This window comes from Schistocerca gregaria, chromosome 4, assembly GCF_023897955.1.
Source record: "Schistocerca gregaria isolate iqSchGreg1 chromosome 4, iqSchGreg1.2, whole genome shotgun sequence".
Lineage (NCBI taxonomy): Eukaryota > Metazoa > Arthropoda > Insecta > Orthoptera > Acrididae > Schistocerca > Schistocerca gregaria.
The window spans coordinates 313710776-313734064 of record NC_064923.1 but is presented as its reverse complement, the minus strand read 5'-3'; the positions used below and the strand labels follow the sequence as shown (position 1 = coordinate 313734064).

The following is a 23289-nucleotide window of genomic DNA, read 5'->3' as shown; positions in this document are numbered from 1 at the left end:
ATGCATCAAAAATTACTTCAAAATGATTAAATATGCTTTCTTAACTGTTATTTTGACTGGGGCTTAATTTCAAGAATGGAAACTATTGACTGACATACACTGAAGAACCAAAGAAACTGGTACACCTGCCAAATATCGTATAGGGTCCCCATGAGCATGCAGAAGTGCCACAACACGATGTGGCATGGACTCAACTTATGTCTGAAGTAATGTTGGAGGGAACTGGTACCATGAATTCTGTAGGGTGGCCCACAAATTCGTAAGAGTACTAGGGGTTAGAGATCTCTTCTAAACAACACATTGCAAGGCATCCCAGATATGATCAATAATGTTCCTGTCTTGGAGTTGGGCGGCCTGTGGAAGTTTTTAAACACAGGAGAGTGTACCTGGAGCTGCTATGTAGCAATTCAGGATGTGTGGGGTGTTGCATTGTCCTCCTAGAATTGCCCAAGTCTGTTGGAATGCACAATTTACATGAATGGATGCAGATGATCAGACAGGATGCTTATGTATGTGTCATCTGTCAGTATCTTATCTAGACGTATCAGTGTCCCATATCACTCCAACTGCACATGCCCTGCACCATTACAGAGCCTCCGCCAGCTTGAACAGTCCCCTGCTGACATGCAAGGTCCATGAATTCATGAGGCTGTCTCCGTACCCATACACATCCATCCGCTCGATACAATTTGAAATGAGAGTTGTCCAACCAGGCAACAAGTTTCCAGTCACCAAGAGTCTCAGGTTGGGCATACAAGTGGCCCTTTGGCTCCAGAAGCCCATATAGATGATGTTTCATTTAATGGTTTTCATGCTGACACTTGTTGATGGCCCAGCATTGAAATCTGCAGCAATCTGCAGAAGGGTTGCACTTCTGTTATGTTGAACAATTCTCTTCAGTCATTGTTGGTCCCATTCTGGCAGGATCTTTTTCTAGCCACAGAAATGTCAGAGATTGGATGTTTTACCTGATTTCTGATATTCATGGTACACTTGTGAAATGTTTGTACGGGAAAATCCCCACTTCATCACTACCTCAGAGATGTTGTGTCCCATCACTCATGCGCCAACTATAACACCACATTCAAACTCACTTAAATCTTGATAACCTGTCACTGTAGCAGCAGTAACCGATGTAACAACTGTGCCAGACATGTGTTGTCTTGTATGAGCACTGCTGACCATAGTGCTTTATTTTGCCTGTATAAATATCTCTGTACTTGAATATGCATGCCTATATGAGTTTTTATGGTGTATATTTATTTACATAACTATTTAGTATTCAGATGAGTGGAATAACTTCTGGAAAAAATCTCACAAGCTGTGTTTATTAACTGAAAACTGGGACCCTCCCTCCACTAAATGAACAAGGGGTTTTCAATAACCGGACAGAGGCAAACAGAATATTGAAAACTGAACTTAAAATGTATTTGCTGTAGTAAGCAGTTCACTTAGGCCAATTTAAATCTGATTTGAAGGAAGTGTTAAAAACCCTAGTGAATGAACAGCTGTTCATTTATTGGCAGATATTTTAATTGGCCAGTGCCCAGTTATTGAACCCCCCCCCTTGCCCCCCCCCCCCCCTCATTGACTCCACCCCACCCAACCCACCCCACCCCCCACCCAATCTCAAAATATACAATTCCAGATTTATTTTTTTCACTGCAAATATTATTTACATATTACAGTGAGTACAAACTATACAAAAGAAGCAACAATGTTTACCTAAATACAAATATTTGCCTATGAAATTACTTGTGACATAGCTCTTACCCCATCACTGTGCAGCAGGAGGCAACAGCTGCAGGCTCATAACACAATATGTCATTTTCTACTGCTGCTGCTGTTGTTGTTGTTGTTGTTGTTGTTGTTGTGGTCTTCAGTCCTGAGACTGCTTTGATGCAGTTCTCCATGATACTCTATCCTGTGCAAGCTCCTTCATCTCCCAGTACCTACTAATCTAATTCCCTCGGCATCACCAGACCTAATTCGATTATATTCCATTATCCTCGTTTTGCTTCCATTGATTTTCATCTTATATCCTCCTTTCAAGACACTGTCCATTCCGTTCAACTGCTCTTCCAAGTCCTTTGCTGTCTCTGACAGAATTACAATGTCATCGGCGAACCTCAAAGTTTTTATTTCTTATCCCTGGATTTTAATACCTACACCAAATTTTTCTTTTGTTTCCTTTACTGCTTGCTCAACATACAGATTGAATAACATCGGGGAGAGGCTACAACCCTGTCTCACTCCCTTCCCAACCACTTTTTCCCTTTCATGCCCATCAACTTTTATAACTGCCATCTGGTTTCTGTACAAATTGTAAATAGCCTTTCGCTCCCTGTATTTTACCCCTGCCACCTTCAGAATTTGAAAGAGAGTATTCCAGTCAACATTGTCAAAAGTTTTCTCTAAGTCTACAAATGCTAGAAACGTGGGTTTGCCTTAATGTTTCTTCTAAGATAAGTCGTAAGATCGGTATTGGCTCACGTGTTCCAACATTTCTACGGAATCCAAACTGATCTTCCCCGAGGTCAGCTTCTACCAGTTTTTCCATTCGTCTGTGAAGAATTCGTGTTAGTATTTTGCAGCTGTGACTTATTAAACTGATAGTTCGGTAATTTTCACATCTGTCAACACCTGCTTTCTTTGGGATTGGAATTATTATATTCTTCTTCAAGTCTGAGGGTATTTCACCTGTCTTGTACATCTTGCTCACCAGTATTGTCAGGACTGGCTCTCCCAAGGCCGTCAGTAGTTCCAATGGAATGTTGTCTACTCCCGGGGCCTTGTTTCGGCTTAGGTCTTTCAGTACTCTGTCAAACTCTTCACACAGTATCGTATCTCCCATTTCATCTTCATCTACATCCTCTTTCATTTCCATAATATTGTCCTCAAGTATATCGCCCTTGTATAGACCCTCTGTATACTCCTTCCACCTCTCTGCTTTCCCTTCTTTGCTTAGAACTGGGTTTCCAGCTGAGCTCTTGATGTTCATACAAGTGGTTCTCTTATCTCCAAAGGTCTCTTTAATTTTCCTGTAGGCTGTATCTATCTTACCCCTAGTGAGATAAGCCTCTACATCATTACATTTGTCCTCTAGCCATGCGTGCTTAGCCATTTTGCACTTCCTGTCAATCTCATTTTTGAGACATTTGTATTCCTTTTTGCCTGATTCATTTACTGCATTTTTATATTTTCTCCTTTCATCAATTAAATTCAATATTTCTTTTGTTACCCAAGGATTTCTACTATCCCTCGTCTTTTTACCTACTCTTCCTCTGCTGCCTTCTTTACTTCATCCCTTAGAGCTACCCATTCTTCTTCTACTGTATTTCTTTCCCCCATTCCTGTCAATTGTTCCCTTATGCTCTCCCTGAAACTCTGTACAACCTCTGGTTTAGTCAGTTTATCCAGGTCCCATCTCCTTAAATTCCCACCTTTTCACAATTTCTTCGGTTTTAATCTACAGTTCATAACCAATAGATCGTGGTCAGAGTCCACATCTGCCCCTGGAAATGTCTTACAACTTAAAACCTGGTTCCTAAATCTCTGTCTTAGCATTATATAATCTATCTGATACCTTTTAGTATCTCCAGGATTCTTCCATGTATACAACCTTCTTTTATGATTCTTCAACCAAGTGTCAGCTATGATTAAGTTACGCTCTGTGCAAAATTCTACCAGACGACTTCCTTTTCCATTTCTTACCCCCAATCCATATTCATGTACTACATTTTCTTCTCTCCCGTTTCCTACTCTCGAATTCCAGTCACCCATGACTATTAAATTTTCGTCTCCCTTCACTACCTGAATAATTTCTTTTATTTCATCATACATTTCTTCAATTTCTTCATCATCTGCAGAGCTAGTTGGCATATAAACTTGTACTACTGTAGTAGGCGTGGGCCTCATGTCTGTCTTGGCCACTATAATATGTTCACTATGCTGTTTGTAGTAGCTTACCCGCACTCCTATTTTTTTATTCGTTGTTAAATCTGTATTCACCAGACCAGAAGTCTTGTTCCTCCTGCTGCCGAACTTCACTAATTCCCACTATATCTAACTTTAACTTATCCATTTCCCTTTTTAAATTTTCTAACCTACCTGAGCGATTAAGGGATATGACATTACACGCTCCGATCTGTAGGATGCCAGTTTTCTTTCTCCTGATAACGACATCCTCTTGAGTAGTCCCTGCCCGGAGATCTGAATGGGGGACTATTTTACCTCTTGAATATTTTATTTAAGAGGATGCCATCACCATTTAACCATACAGTAAAGCTGCATGCCCTCGGGAAAAATTACGGTTGTAGTTTCCCCTTGCTTTCAGCCATTCACAGTACCAGCACAGCAAGGCCCTTTTGGTTAGTGTAACAAGGCCAGATCAGTCAATCATCCAGACTGTTGCCCCTGCAACTACTGAAAAGGCTGCTGCCCCTCTTCAGGAACCACACATTTGTCTGGCCTCTCAACATATACCCCTCAGTTGAGGTTCCACCTACGGTACGGCTATCTGTATCATTGAGGAACGCAAGCCTCCCCACCAACGGCGAGATCCATGGTTCATGGGGGCATTTCTACTGCTAGGCTGCTTGATGTGGAGGTCTAATCAGCTGGCAGCTAGCTCCCCACTGGTCAGTAGAAGACTACTGAATTCACCAGACAAAGTGGAGAGCTTTTTAAACTTTAATTTTTAAATTTATATCTAACTTGATCATTCACTGGTGCCTCTTCACATAGTGGAAAGTTACCCTACTCTGAATGTCTGTGCTGTCTGATTACATGGAAGTTGCATAAACATAAATTTTGAATCTATCTGGGGAAATTTTGTGTTATATTAGTAACTGGAAAAATAGAAGGTCAGACTGGCAGGTTTGCCATTGTCCATTGTCATTTTCAAAATCTGTAGTCAGCATTTGAATATAAATAATATACTGAAAGCATTCATAAGGATTTTGTTATGAGATGAGAATACTTAGCCGACACTTTTTCAGACCACATACATAATCATTGAAAACTGTAAAGGGTGAGAACTTTGTCATAGGTGAGTAGTTTTATGAGTATATAGGTGAGTAGTTTTATGAGTGTATTGAATTAGTATTTGAGATCTGTTGCAGGTGTGTGCAGGGATGACAACTGCATTTCACTCCAACACACTGTTGGCACAAAGTTATAAATGTTCCAGAATTCTTTGAACAGATTTTGTGCACTACAAACCTTCGTGTTGTTCCTAGGTAGAATCACGTACTGCATGACTCAACCAAACATCACACATCACAGTACAGAATATAGTTCCCTTACACATAGCAACCTAATCATAATCATCATCTGCAAATTACTAGAATACAACCCATATTTCATATCTCATCCATACACGAAGAAATTCCCTGCATTTCATCATCACAGAATATATAGACAAAACTCAACATAACATTTGTAATACTCATAGTCAAATCCCATATTTCAGTGTAAATCCTCACCCTCCTGGCTCCACATTACAAAATATTCTGACTATAGTGTATTGATTTTCAAATCATAAGTATCCAACACATAGTCAGTACTTTTAAAAATGAAAAAAACCCTTCTCCAAAATATATCAGATACTAATTCAGTACGCCTCATAAAACTACTTACCTATGACAAAGTTGTTGCTCATTAATTGAGGTAACAGACAAACAGTTGTTGACATTTGAAGTGTCAGCTTAGGATTTGCTTCTCATAAAAAAAGCCATACTAACGCTTTCATTATGATATTTATATTCAAATGCTGACAACGAATTATGAAGATGACAATGGCAAACCTGTAAGTCTGATGTATCTTTCCACTTACTACTAATATAACAAAAAATTTCTCCATGCAGTTCCAAAATTTATGTTCATGCAACTTTAGTGAATACCGAGAGCACAGAAACATCATGTAGCCCTATATCTAACGTCATTACCTGCAAAAACATTTTTTCTCCAAAACAGCCAAAAATATTCCTTCTCAAAATGCAAGTCAATCCTTCACTATAGAAGCACGCATGTAAATATATTTTTCCTTCATAATAATGTAAAGTATCCTACAGGCAAATAAGGAGCATATATTCTCAGATTGAACCTGTTAGACACAAACTTCTTCTCAAAAGTGTAAGTAACTTATTAGCTCTATGGCATGTAATAGAAAGACTTTTCATTAATACTACTGTGTAACTACACTTTAAAAACTCAACAATACGTGAACCTAAACCATACACTACATAACTACTAGTCAGTTTTTTTCCACACAAACCCATTACACTTATAGGTTCGTACAGTAAAATTATTAGCTTTTTCCATCTGTAGGCAAATAAACATTTTCACTGCAGCTTACATTTGAAATAACATTTTGTTGTACCATTTCATTTAATTTTACAAATCTGTTGGTACCTTTGTTCAAAAAATGTTTGACATACTTGCAATTATTTCGCATTTATTCAAACATTTTCTTTTTACATTGCTTTTTCAATATTTTACTGTTCAATACTTTTACTTCTACTTTGCTGACATTTGCATAATTTATTAGTACAACACCAGTAATGACCTGAATTATATTACTGACGTGTATACTAACTGTTTGTTGACAAATAACACACACTGCTGCCAACCCTTCCATATCAAAAATAATGTTTTTGGTTTCTACCAACGAAACTTCATCTTCTACAGTATGAAAGTTTTTCATATAATTTGTCTGATCTAATTCTATTTTTACAATTCTATTTTTGACTAAACTGCCTTGATAGTGTTCTGACTGCACGGCAATTCTTTTCTTAATGCTGCGATTTGCTTCTTACAGTTTAAAATTCACTTCTTAATTCTCCGAATTCATTTTTCATACATCAAGCTTACTATCAATGACTGCACTAAACTGTTAGTAAATTCACTTGTCTTTGCCTTGATCTTACCACTCAAGTCTTTATTCAGACTACTTCAATCAGTTTTGTCTCTTCTAATCTGTTATTTACTTTGTCAAATTTTTCACTAAAAAATCTCACAGTTTGTTCAAGTAAATTTTTGTTATAATAGTGTGGAAGTTGATTAACTCCTTCATTATTGTTTTCCTAACAGAAAACTTTTGCCCAACATACTATCAACAAAAAAATATTCAGATGACCTAACCACTGCTACTGCACAGAGGAAATGTGGTTATTACAGTACTTCTATTTTTTAATATTCATGATGGTGACAGAATCACACAACTATTCTTCACACCATAAAACCTGCGCACAACTATTCTTCACACCATAAAACCTACGCCAACACTGAGACTTTCATGTCTACCATCAAGCTTCTGTTATAATTATACAATAATGATTGCTGAACATATACATTATTTGAGTACATTTCATATATTACAATCTAGGTTTTAAAAGTTTTGGATGGCTCAGTAGTAATTCCAGATTTGTTTTTGTGTGCATTTTTGTGTGTGATAAAAATTTAACAGAAATTCATTACCCAAAGTTCATAAATATGTGGTTTTATTCATGTAAACAATGTGTCTTATATTACCCAAAGTTCATAAATATGTGGTTTTATTCATGTAAACAATGTGTCTTATAAAAAACCACAATTATTTCAACCTTATATAAAAGTATTATTCTTTTTTTTACCTTATTGTTTTTTCCTATCCTCACCATCACTAGGTATTTTATTTGTACGTTTCACTCTTCACAACATTCCACAATAGCCTGCATGAATCTACAACAACATCTCAAAATTAATGTGTAGTTAAACCTGGCACTGTGAGTTTCAACTCAGCATTCCACATTTTAAGCTCTTTGCTCTGTGAGAGTTTCTGTTTTGTCAGATATTTCTCCTTTTATTTCAACATTTAAATTTTTTTCTGGCATCATCTTACTATTGCTAACTGTTGTTAAAATGAGTATCCTTGTTTAGATCCTAATTTCACACACCCACACATTGCAAAATTATCACAGGCAAAACAGTTTACAGGATGGTTCCTGTTAAATGTCATAGATTAGACAGAAAAAACTATGTCATCACTCGTTCAGTTGGTCGCGGAAAAAATTTGCAGGAAAAATGGTCCAGACTATCACATTAACTGTCTATTGCTTTCAAAGTTACAAACTGTAATAATGAACAGTACGCTGCAACCTGCATCTTCTCCATGAACATAATTCATCCATGAACATAGAAAAAAACACGCTGCAATATTCAGCTCCTTCAGGATTGTCACTAGTCTTATCGACAGGAAAACTTTAACTATCCAATCTGAATCTCACGTACAAGTCTAGTGATTTCAAAGCAGACACCACAATTACCATTATGAGAAGACTATTACTAATCATAATCTGTTGTTAATATACTTTGCAGAAGTAGCCTTCAATGGGTGCCACTGGCTACTAATGTATAAATTGACTTGTTCAACATCCTGAATGCTTCCCTTCATGATAGGATTAATGAATCATGATGTGTGAATGAACAAATAAATGAAGATGACATCCAACAGTTTTACATACAATCTTCTTTTTATTTATTTTCACTTTCTTCCCCTACTTCAATTTACATATAGTTTTACAATCATCTCTGTGCATGACTGCATACAGCATTGAGTTACACTACGATTTAGAATATTATGACATGCCATTGCTAAGTATTTAATCTAGTAAATCATTTGCTTTAGATGAATTACAATAAAGGTACACTTTTTACACTATATTCCTCTCTCTAACTTACAGGTAAAGGAAACACAGACAGTCATTCTTACAATTCTTGATGTCCAACCTCGAGAATCAAGTGGAGCAGAAGGAAAATCCAGTGATGAAATAATATTTGAACTTGCAGATGCAATAAGAGGACAAATTCGGAAGAAGTTGGATCCAGATGAAATTCACCCATCTCTTCTTGTAGTATGTTCAGAATCTTTTGAAATATATTTCTATTTGAAATTATCACAGATTAAACAGGTTCAGAATATTTTATTTTAAAACAGTTACTTAGATGGTCACAAAATATGAATACAAAACTCAAATATGAGTACAAAACGCAAATATGAATACTTTTAAGTATAATCATAAAATCTTAATCATTTCATAGCAACAAATTATTCTTTCACCACATGTTTTAACAAATTTACTTGGGAACAAGTGAGTTTCTGTGTTTCCTCCCCTCCAGACAATGTTTATGCATAATAAAAACACTATTTGGTGTTTGGTCATAAAACATAGTGAAAGCAAAGTATACTATTTTAAGAAATAATGTAAAAAGACCTTTTCAAAAAAAGTTTGTGAACAGCAGAGCAGCGAATGGTTTATTGTAGATACAGCTCAACGTTTGATCCTAGTCTGGTGATGTTTTCTAATGCAGTGTTGCTACATCAAGAATTCTGAATCAAGTATGAGATAGTCATTATGTTTCATCTACCTATGAAATTTAATAAACCCTGATAACAAGACTGTGATTGAGATGATCCCATAATTTACACACACACCTTTGCACCCAGAAAAGAAATGGAGAAATAATACAATGATGGCTTCTTTGTTGCTGCTAGTACTAATGTTACCTGGAATTCAGCGACCTTTGTTGTGTTTCATTGTGGGGATGACCAGTTTGGTTTTGGTCTCATGACATTTCTCCTGACCACAATCATTTTCCAGAAAACGTATTACAATATGAAAGACATCGGCATGTTAACACCAGCTTCCTGCATTTTTGTGCCTAGGAGGCTCTTAAGTAACTTTCAGTGCAGGGTCAGATACAATTTCCCACTTGACAATTGACAATCTTAATGTTCTTAAGGTGATCATTCAATATCTATTACAGAGATTATCTGAAATAATACGTAAAAACTCATTTCCTCAAACAGTAAAAGGTCAATTACTTTTCCTCTTATTTTAATATAACTGACAAATATTTTTCATTATTATGGAATGCACTTTGTGGTCTCTTGTAACTTTTTGGAGACCCAACAACTTCTCAGTAGGAATCAGCACAAATTCTGCAACCAGTGATCAAGTTAATATCTGCACTTCTACACAGTTTTTATAGCTGGAAGTTGTGACCTCCTAGAATTTCATTACACGGTTCAGTACTACAGAATCCCCTTAGATTGTCTGGGGTCCACTACACATCAAAGGTTGCTCCCAAGGTAGCTGACTGTGTGTGGGGTACACACATAGTCCTTTTTTAGATCAGAAAACTTTCCATCGAGTCCAGAGAGTAATAGATGTGGAAGACATCAAGGTATTAGTGTGAGAAACAAAGAAATGGCCTGCACAGGTGAGAGTATTGCAGATGAGAATATTAAAATCCTACTTGTCAATTTTCTATGCATTCACAACAAAGTGCTAAAAACTGAAGCATTTCTGAAGAGCAATAGTGCTTACATAATACGAGGCACATATTATTGGCTTAAACCCAGAACTGAGAACAGTGAGATTTGTGGGGTAAATTTAGGAGTGTATCAAAAGGATAGGGAAAGGGGAAATACAAAGTGCTGTATTTGCACAACAAAAATAGAAAGTATGAGTATATGCAAGATTGTCTGGGTAAGACTCAGTGCCAAAAGTAGCCTTGGCTGTGATATCGGCATGCACCCCCCCCCCTCTTTCTCTTCCTCCCTCCCTACCTCTTGCTCCCTGTCATCTCCCTCCCTCCCTCGCCACCTCTCACCCCCTTTTCCACTGCTTTCTCTTTCTCTCTTCCCTTCCTGTCTCCCTCTTCATCTCCACTTTCCTCTCCTTTCCTCCTCTCCATTTCCATCCTCTCCCTATCTCTCAAGTGCTCTACCTCCTATATTCCTTTCTCATACAGCTGCTGCAACATATGTTGAAAGATCTGTCACTCTATTCCACTACCCCTTCCGTGCCTTATACAGCCTTCTCTATCCCCTCCCCAATTCATTTGTATAATTAATAATGTAGAATGAGTTATTTTACATTCATATGTAAACAAGGCTATATGCTGACGAACGGCATTTATTTTTAGTACTGGCTTGAGTTAATAATTTCACATGGTATCTTTTACACATTACAAAAATAGAAATTTTCTATGGAACAGATGAAGCTGACATGGAGAAATTTTTCAGTTTGTTTTTGAATTTAATTTAGCTGGGTATCAAACATTTTATGTCATTGGGTAAATGATCAAAACTTTCGGTGGCAGCATTGTGCACCTTTTTGTGCTAAAGACAATTTTAATGTGGTGTACTAAATGTCGTTTCTTTCTTCTAGTTTGTAATAATGTGTGTCATTGTTTTTTGTGGACTGTAGTAGATTACTTCCAACACATTTCATGAAGGAATAAATATTCTGCAAGGCAATAGTCAAAATGCCTAACACCTTAAAACAGAGGTCTACAAGATCATTAGTGAGTGAGCAGCAGATATTATTCTTACAGCATGTGTTTGATCAATGAAGACTTTCTTCCTTAAAGATGAAGTTGCCCCACAATGTTATTCCTTGTGACAATACTAAATGAATGTATGCTAATTATGTCAACTTACTGGTTTGTCTCCGTCCAAGATTTGCAATGAATCGAAGTGCAAATGCAGCTACTAAGCTGTTTCAGGAGTTCCAAAATGTGTGTATCTCAATTTAACAAATTAACTCCACCTGCACTGGGTGGATGTTTTGCTTCCAGGCAAGTCACATGGTGTTACATGTGAGGCTCTGAAATGGCTACCAGTGGGCAAACAGCATCAGGCAGAAGGCTTTGCTGTGGCCACTGGCAGGCCCATGGCAGTCAACATGTTAAATTCTCATCATTACGGACACAAAAATTTTGAATTTTGCACTCTATTTATTTCCTTACCATGTGTTACACTTATCACCAGTGTCATGTACCTTGAAGTGCAGAACTTGAATATGTTGTGTCTGTTTGAAGTTTAGAGTGAAACCATTTGCAGAAAATCACTCAATAAAACTTTTAAGAAAATTTTCACTATTTCTTCTGTTGCTGTGTGTTATGTCTAGATTGATTACAATGTTAGGGTCATCCACAAAAATAACTAATTCTAGTGTCATATGCAAAAAGAACTAATTCCACTTCTTGTAGATGAGACATAAGGTTAATGCATATATGAGAAACATTAGTGGACCTAAGGCATCTACATTCTTTTAGTTAGATATAACATTATCTACTGATTGACTATACCATAAGTTCTATAAAGCCTTGGTTTAACCAGTAGAATATTGTGATTCACTCAGTAAAGTACTATAGAAGTCACGGAAAATACCAACTGGTGATATTTTGCTATTTAGTGCTTGTAAATCCTATTGAATGGATTTGTAAATGGCATCCTCGTTGAGCATTTCCTCTGAAATCCAAACTGTGATACAATGAGGATTTTATTGTTGCTAAGGTGGATTACTATTCAGTGATACATTACCTTTTCAAAAAATCTGGAAAATGATGTTGATAGTGAAACAGCTTAGTAGTTACTGACATCTCACCTTGACACCTCACCTGTTACCTTTATTACAGAGCAGTTTAACAATGGCATATCTCTCCCTTAAAAGATGCCAGTAGATAACGATGCACAACATGTTACAGAAAGGACAGTGCTTTATGTTTGAGACCAAATCTTTAATACTCTGTTGGAAAACATTTTTGAGTGAACATGTAAAGTTTTTGACAATGTTGACTGGAATACTCTCTTTCAAATTTTAAAGGTGGCAGGAGTAAAATACAGGGAGCGAAAGGCTATTTACAATTTGTACAGAAACCAGATGGCAGTCATAAGAGTCGAGGGGCATGAAAGGGAAGCAGTGGTTGGGAAAGGAGTGAGACAGGGTTGTAGCCTCTTCCCGATGTTATTCAATCTGTATATTGAGCAAGCAGTAAAGGAAACAAAAGAAAAATTTGGAGTAGGTATTAAAGTCCATGGAGAAGAAATAAAAGCTTTGAGGTTCGCCGATGACATTGTAATTCTGTCAGAGACGGCAAAGGACTTGGAAGAGCAGTTGAACGGAATGGACAGTGTCTTGAAAGGAGGATATAAGATGAACATCAACAAAAGCAAAACGAGGATAATGGAATGTAGTCAAATTAAATTGGGTGATGCTGAGGGAATTAGATTAGGAAATGAGACACTTAAAATAGTAAAGGAGTTTTGCTATGTAGGAAGTAAAATAACTGATGATGGTCGAAGTAGAGAGGATATAAAATGTAGACTGGCAATGGCAAGGAAAGCGTTTCTGAAGAAGAGAAATTTGTTAACATCGAATATAGATTTATGTATCAGGAAGTCGTTTCTGAAAGTATTTGTTTGGAGTGTAGCTATGTATGGAACTGAAACATGGACGATAACTAGTTTGGAGTAGAAGAGAACAGAAGCTTTCGAAATGTGGTGCTACAGAAGAATACTGATGATAAGGTGGATAGATCATGTAACTAATGAGGAGGTATTGAATAGGATTGGGGAGAAGAGAAGTTTGTGGCACAACTTGACTAGAAGAAGAGATCGGTTGGTAGGACATGTTTTGAGGCATCAAGGGATCACAAATTTAGCACTGGAGGGCAGCGTGGAAGGTAAAAATCGTAGAGGGAGACCAAGAGATGAATACACTAAGCAGATTCAGAAGGATGTAGGTTGCAGTAGGTACTGATAGATGAAGAAGCTTGTACAGGATAGAGTAGCATGGAGAGCTGCATCAAACCAGTCTCAGGACTGAAGACAACAACAACAACAACAACAGCAGCAGCAGCAGCAGCAGCAGCAGTAGAAAATGACAGATTGTGTTATGAGCCTGCAGCTGTTGCCTCCTGCAGTAATTTTCTTGATTTCTGAAGGACAGTTGGATGAGACTGAATTTCATATAACTCGCTTGTTCAACATACTCTTTTAAGTTCTCTTCAAGAAATGATTTTTAAACATATTTGTTGCCTGTGACTAGTCATTTATAGCCCATTCATTAAAATTAATACTGATGTACACCTGTTCTGTGACTTGATGTACTGTCTCTTTGTTTTTCTAAATTCCACGTAGCTTTAAGTCTGTTGTCGGAATTACTGACTTATGACATAATGTGTATTTTTAAAACTTTTCTCAGTAACTTTGTGTAATTTTTTGTAGTCTGCAACTACTGGAGGATCTTTTTTCTTCTAACCAACAGATACAATTCCCTTTTCCTGCTACAAGACATTTTAACCCCTCTCGTGATCCATATTTTATATATCTGTTTAATGTCCTTTCTTATTAGCTTACGTAGAAAACTAATTTCAAATAATGATATGAATTTATCACTGAATAAATTAAATTTTATGTCATCATTTTGTTCATTATGCATGTCATACAAGATCTTTTTTGTAAACCACTCTTACAAATATTTGTCCTGGAATCATTAATTATTCTTACTGATTTCAACTGAGAAGTATCAATGGAGAGTGGACAAAAATATAGAAACAACAAAACACAACACACATCCATGTCTAACATAGCATATGAAAACTGTTGGCACTCAAAACAGTTTTCATTAATCTTGGAATGGATAAATACAGGTCCTGTATGACTTTCAAGGGAATTATAATGGAAATTGAGCTGGATAGTGATCCTGCACAATTCTCTCCAAAGTAGACCACAAAGGCTCAACAATGTTGAGGAGTCATGACTGTGATGGTCCTAGCATATATGATAATTTATTCTGATGCTTATAAAACCAGTACCGGATGATGTGGCTGCATCAGCATGGACCCTGTCGTCTTCGAACACAGCATCACCATTGGGAAACAAATATTGTAGCATGGGATGACCGGATCTGCCAAAATGGTCACATAATCCTTGGCACTAATGGCTAGTTGGTTGATTTGGGGGAAGGGACCAAACAGTGAAGTCACCAATCCCATCAGATTAGGAAAGGATGGTGAAGGAACTCGGCCATGCCCTTTCAAAGGAACCATCTCAGCACTTGCCTGAAGCGATTTAGGGAAATCATGGGAAACTTAAATCAGGATGGCCTGATGTGGGTTTGAACAGTCATCCTCCTGAATGTGAGTCCAGTATGATAACCACTGCACCACATCGCTCGGTTTGGCAGTAATGTGACCTCACAGAGTAAGTATGGGGCCCATGGAATATCATGATATAACTGCCCAGATCATCACTGAACCCTCAACATGTTTCACTCTTGACAGCAAGCCGTCTGTATTGTAGGCTTGGGATGGCATAAGCCAGACATAAACTCGGCCAGAAGTTGGAAACAATGTGAAACAAGACTCATCAAACTAAATAACTTTCTTCCACTGCTCAAACCAAATGACTTCGTTCTACTTTTCCATAGTCCTGGTTTATGGTTTTGGAACCACATTTTCCTATTATGACTTTTGTATCACCAGTGAGCGGTTTTGGAATTCCAACATGCTCAGTTTACAGAGCTCTATTCACAACACTCTGGTGCCGATAGGGCTCGGAAGTGCAATATTGAGTTCTGCAGTAACTTTTGCAGCTGCTGTCCTCTTATTTGTAGTCAAATCCTCTTCAATGGCGGCCTGTCACAATCAATCAACACACTTTTTCTGCATTGTGACTTATCAGATGATCTTTTCCCACTTTTCTTGTATGCAGTGTAAATCTTCACTATGGTGTCTCTTGAAACACCAAACAGTTCAGGCACATCTGTTATGGAAGAACCCACCATACAAGTACAAACAGTTTGCTCACATTCGAATTTTCTCAGTTCGAACAAAATGCACTCACACTTCTCTGACCACATCTGACATTTTAAGTTTATTGAGGCCATTGCACAGGTGCTATCTGCAGGCTTTGACAGCATCTGCATTTATTTTCAAGCATGCATGTCTCACAGTGTTTGTATATTATTGTCAAAGCCATGAATTCTGTCAGGACTAACATACGCATCCTATTTAAGAGTGCGTCTTGATCAGAGAAAGTGTTTGCTACTGGGTATACAGCTATTTTCTTGTTTTTAGCTTCATCAAAGAAAACATTATCAATTAGAGTCCTACTGCCTTCATCCATCCAATTAGAAATAATTACCAAGATCAAATGTAGGATTCAAATAAGGTTTCTAGAGCATTTTTCCTGTCATAATCCTTTAGAAAATCAACACACTGATATCACCACAGACTATTAATTTCTTGCTGCTATCTGTTGTTTTTGTTGCGGTCTTCAGTTAGAAGACTGGTGTAGTAATGCAAGCGGTACTCAAATTTGTTATAAAAGTCAGTAAATCACTCAACAGACAGTATTTTTCAGTACAGGTATTCCATTCATTCCAAGCAAGCAAGTGTCGATTCATGATGTCATTGTCCAGACATGAGTTGACTGTAATCTGAATCTGTATTAGAAAACTAGAAGTTTCTCTCAGGTGATAAATTTTATTGATTATGAAATACAAGTTATTGAAGTTTATTCAGAATCAGAAATGTTTAATTAGTAATTGCATGGCATAATTTATCTGCTTAATATAAAGGTGTTTTTATATCTGTATGCATGAAAAAAAGTAAGAATTTACGTGCGGCTTACACTCTGAGATAATGTATCACTTAAGAGCGCAAAAGTGCATGTACAGTTCATTGAACTGTGTGGTGAATTTTATTTTTATGACTTTGACTCAGATGGAGACAAATCCAACCCCAGTTAGACTTCATGTGAGATCACGTTATTACAAAAGAGTCGTTGAGCCCATTAGGGAAAACTGAAACTTGCATGCCTTATTTAACATATGTTACACGCCAGTGCATAATCATAAATCACATACAATATTTGCCAATGCACTTGGACTTAATGCACAAGTTGGAAGTTAATTTTGACACAAGTACTGATTTTGACAAACATGAACCGAAAGTTTATTTAATATATCGAGGTTCAGTTCTAATTGAGACACGTAACACCATGTTGATTACGTTGCCTTGCAACACTTTAAAGCAGCTTAAGTAATTTATCAGAACGATTTGTGACACACTAAGTCCAATTACACACACAAAATGTTACAGTTGACTGCATGAGATTATGAGAGTGTTTTTCTTTTCATAAATGCCAATAAATTGGCAGTTTCAAAAGTTAAATCACCAACTGTTGCATAACATCATTGTATCACTACAGAACTTATTATATCATGTCTCTTCATCAAGAGATCTCAAAAAGCCAGGACAAACAAGGAAAAACAAAAAGATGACTAAAAGAAGAGGCATAGGTAAATATTTGACGCTGCAACATGGGGCCTGAAAAGAATATACTAATAACTTCAGGCCCAAGGCACAAGCTTCAACCCATAGGAAAGGATAAGTACTCGTAGCTTATGTGACATACTGGCAGGTATGAGTAGGATAGACATACACTCATGCTCATAAATTAAGGTTAATTGCAGAATGTGGTACCACACAACATGGCACTACACAAAACTGGTGCTAATAGCATAGGCACATAGGCAACACACACAGTCCCTAAACACACATGCCACAAAACACCACTGTCTCCTGTGCATGCACCCCGACATCAATATGGGATATGATGACCATGCACACATACAGAGGCCACACAACAGGCTGGCATGCTCTGGATCAGATGGTCGAGCAGCTGCTGGGGTATAGCCTCCCATTCTTGCACCAGTGCCTGTCAGAGCTCCTGAAGTGTTGTAGGGGTTTGAAGATGTGCAGCGATACATCGACTGAGAGCATCCCAGACATGTTCAATGGGATTTAGGTATAGAGAACAGACAGACCACTCCATTCGCCTGATATCTTCTGTTTCAAAGTTCTCCTCCATGATAGCAGCTCAGTGGGGCCATGCATTATCGTCCATCAGGAGGAAGGTGGGACTCACTGCACCCCTGAAAAGGTGGACATACTGGTGCAAAATGACGTCCCGATACACCTGACCTGTGGCAGTTCCTCTGTCAAAGATGTGCAGGGGTGTACGTGCACCAATCATAATCCCACCCTACACCATCAAACCATGACTCGATACAGGTCCCTTTCAAGGCTGTTAAGAGATTGGTACCTGGTTCCTGGTTTACACCAGATGAAAAACTGGCAAGAATCACTGTTCAGACTATAATTGGACTCGTCCGTGAACATAACCTGGGACCACTGTTCCAATGACCTGTTGACACCAGGCTTTACAGGCTCTCCTGTGAGCAGCGGTCAGTGGAATGCATATTGTAGGTCTCTGGGCGAATAAACCATGTCTGTTCAGTCATCTGTAGACTGTGTGTCTGGAGACAACTGTTCCAGTGGCTGAGGTAAGGTCCCAAGCAAGGCTATCTGCAGTACTCCGTGGCCATCTGCGGGCACTAATGGTGAGATATAGGTCTTCTTGTAGTGTTGTAGACAGTGGACTTCTCGTACTGTAGTGCCTGGACACATTTCCTGTCTGGTGGAATCGTTGTCATAATTTTGATATCACACTTTGTGGCACATGGAGGGCCCATGTTACGACCTGCTGTGTTTGACCAGCCTCCAGTTGCCCTAGTATTCTACCCCTCATAATGTCATAAATATGTGCTCTTTGAGCCATTTTCAACACACAGTCACAATTAGCACGTCTGAAAACGACTGCACGCTTACTCGTTGCACCGTACTCTGACATGTACCAATACACCTCTGCATATGTGGACTGCTGCCAGCACCACCGTGCGACGACCACATGGTCATACCCCAAAGGGATTAAAACCTGTGAACTGCCCACCAGGGCGTAATTTCACCATGTATCAGCATTATCCTTAATTTATGAGCATGGGTGTAGTATAAAAGATAGACAATAATTTCTAAACCATGCGCAGTTGGCCATATATGTTGTGAACAAACAAATCATTGTGTGTTGGAAAGATATTGATATTTTAGCTGTGTATAAAATATTAGGGAAAATGTACCCCTGAGCTAGGAGAGCACGAGATAATAAAAGCCAGAGTTTGTATGTGATGGGTGAGGGGAGTGAAAGTGGATATAATTCTCATGAGGAGGTAACTCAGGAACCAATTATGGACCAGCTACCATATAATTAGAGTGAGGAAAATCTTGGTGAATGAGTCCCCAATGCAATAAATGTAGGACAGCAAGCACATAATTTAAGTGATAGTAATATCATTGGTGCGGAGGTGATAGTAGAAGCAGACCCGAGTACAAGTAAAAATAATAAGATACAGGAGTCAGTAAATACCAAAGTTACACAGGAAAGTGCAAATCCTACATCAAATGTTATAGAGCTTAAAGATGATATTATTATTAAATTCATGGCAAGTATGCAACATCAGTTAACTGAGAATATACGAAGTTTAGACAAGAAGTTTGATACTAAATTTTATCCCCAAACTGATAAATTTGACACCTAAATGGATTTACTCAATGAAAAATTTAACAACAAGTTAGAGTCACTTAAAGATGATAATAGACAATTAAATGAGAAATTCAATAACTTAAAAGTAGAGTGGGAAGAACGATTAAATACTAAATTTATTGAATTAGAAATTAAAGTTTCCATGGACATGACTAACCTACATATCAATTTTATGGGTAAAATTAATGAGATGGAGAATAAATTTGAAACTATTTCAAAGGGGCATACTGATTTGTCAGATAAAATCTGTAACTGTGGAAGTAGTTACTTAAAGACCAATGTTCAAATTGCTATGTCAGATACATTAGTGATATGTCAGGATTCAAAATAAAGACTTGCAAGGGCATAGATAAATATTTAAAGCATCAAACTAAAAAAATTAGATAATAATCTTTCTGAGTGGATAGAAGTTAAAAATAAGGAAACCGAAGAAAAAGTCAATACCACTCTCGAGTTGAAACAAGCTGGGGTAGTTAAGCAAAAACAGATGGCAAATGATGAACTTATCAAGTTATTTACTAGTGAGTTCCAGGCTATCAAAGATAAAGTAGTTGAAGAATTACCTAAGTGGCAAAGTGAAACAAACTGTAAAATGTCAGAATTAGAACAAAAATCTTTATGAAATGTATTGACTGAAGACAACTATTCTGAAGACAGGCTTAGCAATAATAAATCCTTTAGTGAAGTAAAATGTAACTGTTGTGGGAATACACCTGATAAATTTTGTGACTATTATGGAAATGAAAATGACACTTTTGTCCAAAGAGGTTACTTGTCGTCTTTAAAGGTTGAAACAAGCTTATTCAAAAGCAGACAGTTTCCTACCTTTTTGACTGAAAAAGATGAAATCCATCCATCCAAACGTTAAAGTAAACTTTAGTTCTGTATCAATTGAGGCATTGCAAGTAATACTTGGAATATGCCTACTTGATCTCCAGATACAAAAAAATGGTAACATATTGGCTGAAGAAAGAATAACAACATGAAGTCCAGGATTTAATAGAAACACAGGCCACAGGCAAGCAGCAAATTCACAGTCACAACTTCCATCTAAAGTAGCAGAGTGCCCTTATAGTCTTCTCCCATACATAAAATGCTGATTGAGAGTAAAGCACCTGAATTCTTTAAGAGGCCTAACACATTACTTGACATATCACAGGCCTTACATCACCTACTGGCATTGAATTGATCTAAGACAAATCTCTGGATGTAACTGTGGTGAAGAAGACACACCAGAGCATACATCTCGTGATGTCCACTAATGCTGATACTAATTGGCTGCAACTGAATCAGCATGGAAGATCCAACATTGAGGAGATACTGCGCTGTGAGACAGAATGGCAGATATTGGACAATATTGCCAACACTATCTCAAGAAAGGCTTGAGTAGTGCATTATGTCATCAGTCATCCCCGTCTGCTGTACTACAGGGTATTGTGACAGGAGATCGAGAACCAATGCAGTGAAGACAGCTGAGATCAACAGTTTTGGCAGATGAACAACCCACCCTATATAAATGACGGTCAAACAGTGACAAAAAAAAAAAAAAAACAAAAAAAAAAAAAAAACAAAAAAAAAATGTCAGGGTGGGAACACTGACATCTGCCATATCTGACCACCTAAGGAACTGAATATGGGGTGATGTGGGTTGGAAAGTGCTACACTTCTCATGGCAGCAACAGCGCTCCCTGAGACCAGGTGAACTGTCCCCTGCAACCGGGGAGCCAATTAAGAACTACAATGTCCTCCACAGCGCCCAAGGACAGGGGGGGGGGGGGGGGGGGGGTGCTGTGGAGTGTATTAGTGTATTGTGGAATGTGGCAGACAAGAACTGGCATTATAACAGTAGTACACACAGTTAGATTTTGTAATAAGTGTAGTTTGTATTAATAGTAGAATTAGTTACAGTATTGGGAAGTAGTATGGTGATGGACATAATGATGTATTTTGTACAAATAGTTGTCAATGTATTGGAAAAAATATTCTTGATAGTAATAATTTGTGTAATAATGAATAAATCCTATGTTTAAATTATAGATAATAGGCTACAGTGCAATAAATAAATAAATGTCACTGTAAAGAACCATTTGAAAATATAGTTCAACATTTCAGCGTTTGTTATGCTCAAGTTTTGGTATATGCATCAGCCATAAGTGTCTGCACACTATCCATGGTGCCACTGACAGCATTAACATCGAAATTTCTTTGTGTTTTGTGAGAGATCTTTTCATAAGATTCTGATATGGTATTCAAAGAATTCGTGTATTGTCTTTTTGACAGCCAAATGTATTTTCTTCAGCATCTTTGTAACTACATCACTAAACTTAGCCACAGTTCCTCGATATGATCCTACCTAGAATTATATATTTTTAGTCTGCCCTTAAGATACAACTAACATGTGTCTGTACCTAGTTTACTGAACATGTGAATCTTCCTACTTGTTTTAGTGACCCTTTGTATTTTTGTAATCATTATTGACAAAATTGCCTCATTGTCACTGATACCAATTTCAGTGTGGACATTATCAAAGGGGCAGGACTGTTTATTGCTCTTAGATCTTATATATTTCACTCATCAGTCAACTTCCAAACTACCTATTCTGTTTAGTTCTCTGAGAGAGCACTTAGTATTGTCTGGCAGGATGTCATGTCATACACACCATATATAAAACTGACACACCATATATAAAACTGTAAGAATCTGAATGGCCTCCAATGACGACAGTATTGTTGTTGTTGTTGTTGTTGTTGTGGTCTTCAGTCCTGAGACTGGTTTGATGCAGCTCTCCATGCTACTCTATCCTGTGCAAGCTTCTTCATCTCCCAGTACCTACTGCAACCTACATCCTTCTGAATCTGCTTAGTGTATTCATCTCTTGGTCTCCCACTATGATTTTTATCCACCACACTGTCCTCCAATACTAAATTGGTGATCCCTTGATGCCTTAGAATATGTCCCACCAACCGATCCCTTCTTCTGGTCAAGTTGTGCCACAAACTTCTCTTCTCCCCAATCCTATTCAACACTTCCTCATTAGTTATGTGATCTACCCATCTAATCTTCAGCATTCTTCTGTAGCACCACATTTTGAAAGCTTCTATTCTCTTCTTGTCCAAACTATTTATCATCCATGTTTCACTTGAATACATGGCTACACTCCATACAAATACTTTCAGAAACGACTTCCTGACACTTAAATCTATACTCGATGTTAACAAATTTCTCTTCTTCAGAAACACTTTCCTTGCCATTGCCAGTCTACATTTTATATCCTCTCTACTTCGACCATCATCAGTTATTTTGCTCCCCAAATAGCAAAATTCATTTACTACTTTAAGTGTCTCATTTCCTAATCTAAGTCCCTCAGCATCACCTGACTTAATTTGACTACATTCCATTATCCTCGCTTTGCTTCCATTGATGTTCATCTTATATCCTCCTTTCAAGACACTGTCCATTCCGTTTAACTGCTCTTCCAAGTCCTTTGTCTCTGACAGAATTACAATGTCATCGGTGAACCTCAAAGTTTTTAATTCTTCTCCATGGATTTTAATACCTACTCCGAATTTTTCTTATGTTTCCTTCACTGCTTGCTCAATAGACAGATTGAATAACATCGGGGAGACGCTACAACCCTGTATCACTCCCTTCCCAACCACTGCTTCCCTTTCATGTCCCTCGACTCTTATAACTGCCATCTAGTTTCTGTACAAATTGTAAATAGATTTTCGCTCCCTGTATTTTACCCCTGCCACCTTCAGAATTTGAAAGAGAATATTCCAGTCAACATTGTCAAAAGCTTTCTCTAAGTCTACAAATGTTAGAAATGTAGGTTTGCCTTTCCTTAATCTCTCTTCTAAGATAAGTTATAAGGTCAGTATTGCCACACGTGTTCCAGTATTTCTACGGAATCCAAACTGATCTTCCCCGAGGTCAGCTTCTACTAATTTTTCCATTCGTCTGTAAAGAATTCGTGTTAGTATTTTGCAGCTGTGGCTTATTAAACTTAT

General features: G+C 37.6%; 2 protein-coding genes across 4 annotated transcripts in view; one reads left to right on the top strand and one right to left on the bottom strand.

Annotated features, from left to right (window-relative positions):
- The window catches only part of LOC126365882 (uncharacterized), a 92749-nt gene that overhangs the window by 804 nt on the left and 68656 nt on the right, over positions 1-23289 (bottom strand). The window lies entirely within an intron of this gene.
- LOC126365881 (dynein axonemal heavy chain 6) overlaps positions 1-23289 on the top strand; it is a 1020408-nt gene that overhangs the window by 929032 nt on the left and 68087 nt on the right. The window contains exon 65 of the mRNA XM_050008578.1: positions 8724-8894. Within this exon, the coding sequence (XP_049864535.1) occupies positions 8724-8894 (171 nt within the window). The remainder of the gene's footprint in view (positions 1-8723; positions 8895-23289) is intronic.